General features: G+C 35.6%; 1 protein-coding gene across 1 annotated transcript in view; it reads left to right on the top strand.

The window, feature by feature from the left end:
- Window positions 1–1,564, top strand: part of LOC119634316 (tripartite motif-containing protein 45-like) — a gene marked incomplete at its 3' end in the record, with an annotated part of 3,678 nt that extends 2,114 nt beyond the window's left edge. Inside the window, exons 3-4 of the mRNA XM_038028386.1 lie at window positions 338–796; window positions 941–1,564. Of these exons, the coding sequence (XP_037884314.1) occupies window positions 338–796; window positions 941–1,564 (1,083 nt within the window). The remainder of the gene's footprint in view (window positions 1–337; window positions 797–940) is intronic.
- Window positions 1,565–1,567: the final 3 nt, after the last annotated feature.

Raw genomic sequence — 1,567 nt, forward strand, 5'->3', positions numbered from 1 at the left:
AATAATAATAATAATAATAATAATAATAATAATAATAATAATAAGCAACACATAGCTCTGCAACTCCCCGGGAATATTTTCGATTGTTAAAAATAAACGGATATAGACGTGGTATTCGTGTGAAGAAAATAATGATGCAATGAAGTGAAACAAGAATTATATATAATATTTTATATATAGTAACGGGATAAATAATATAATGTAAGGACTGAGATAAATTTGAATGCGATAAATGGCTATGCCTATAGGCATATATAGGCATATATAGGCATATAAGCCTTTCAAGATAATTTTATGATTTACTTTAAATTATATTATATTAAATGCATTTTTACAGATTGGTGTCAAGGGTATACAATCATTGACATGCGATTATATATTGACCAATATATTGGATTTGGCCAGCATCGAATCGGAGCAATTGTTTTGCACTTCATGCAAAAGCAAAGAGAATGCGATTTCGCGTTGCAATGATTGTGCCAACTTTTTGTGTAGCGGTTGTGATAATGCGCATAAGTATATGCGCTGCTTTGAGAATCATGAGGTTCTTAAATTGGAAGATTTACAAAAGTCGTCGGATAATGGAAAGCCATTGGTTATTCATAAGCCGTTGTACTGCAACGTTCATACATCCGAAAATCTTAAGTATTATTGCTTTAATTGTCAAATACCGGTTTGTAATGATTGCCTGATTGCCGATCACAAGGGTAGCGAACATCATTATGATGTTATTGCATTGGCTGAAAAGTCTGTACGTGGCGACATTGAGAATCTTATGAAAGAGGCTAAATCAAAGGTAAGCAGCAGCAGAAGCAGCAGCAGCAGCAGCCTCACTCTATCGCTCTCGATTGTGATTGAAATTTTTTTGTGTGTGCATGCTATGCTATGCTCTCTTGTTTTTTGTTTTTCGGGCTTTTTAATTATTACATTTTTAAATTAGGTGCAATATTGTGATGATGCTGTCTCAAATTTATCAACCGCTTTAAATGAGTTACAGACTCAACATGATTCCGCTCGCGATCTAATTCAGGAAACTTTTGAAAAATATAAGAAAATCTTGGAGAAATGCCGCGATCAGGCTTTAATAGAATTACAAAAATTGCATTCGGAACGTGAATTGAAGATTATGGATTTATTGCAAAATATTGAAAATACTATGGGTAAGATCAATAATGCAAACCGATTTACTAATCGTGTGCTAGAACAAGCAAATGCTGGCGAGTTTTTGGCAATGAAAAAATTGATCGGCAATCAATTTATTAATTTAATAAACACTACTCCGAAATGCGATATTAACTATTCATTGACTTTCGATACCAAACTTGAAAAGTTTGAACAAGTAGCTCAAGAGGCTTTTGGAAAATTTCGAACTGAATCTACACCTCCATCGCCTAAGGAGAGTACACCTCCGCCCACGTTGCCCGGTATGCCACCGACAATGATTAATGGCCGCGTTGGCGCTATCAATTGCTCAAATAGCTCTCAAGGTCAAGTGGCGGGCTCGGTGACTGCTAGCAGTCCCATATCATTGCCCACTTCTATGCAGAGCTCCTTTGATGGTGATTTC

This window comes from Glossina fuscipes, unplaced genomic scaffold (genome assembly GCF_014805625.2).
Source record: "Glossina fuscipes isolate IAEA_lab_2018 unplaced genomic scaffold, Yale_Gfus_2 0, whole genome shotgun sequence".
In the NCBI taxonomy this organism is placed as follows: Eukaryota; Metazoa; Arthropoda; class Insecta; order Diptera; family Glossinidae; genus Glossina; species Glossina fuscipes.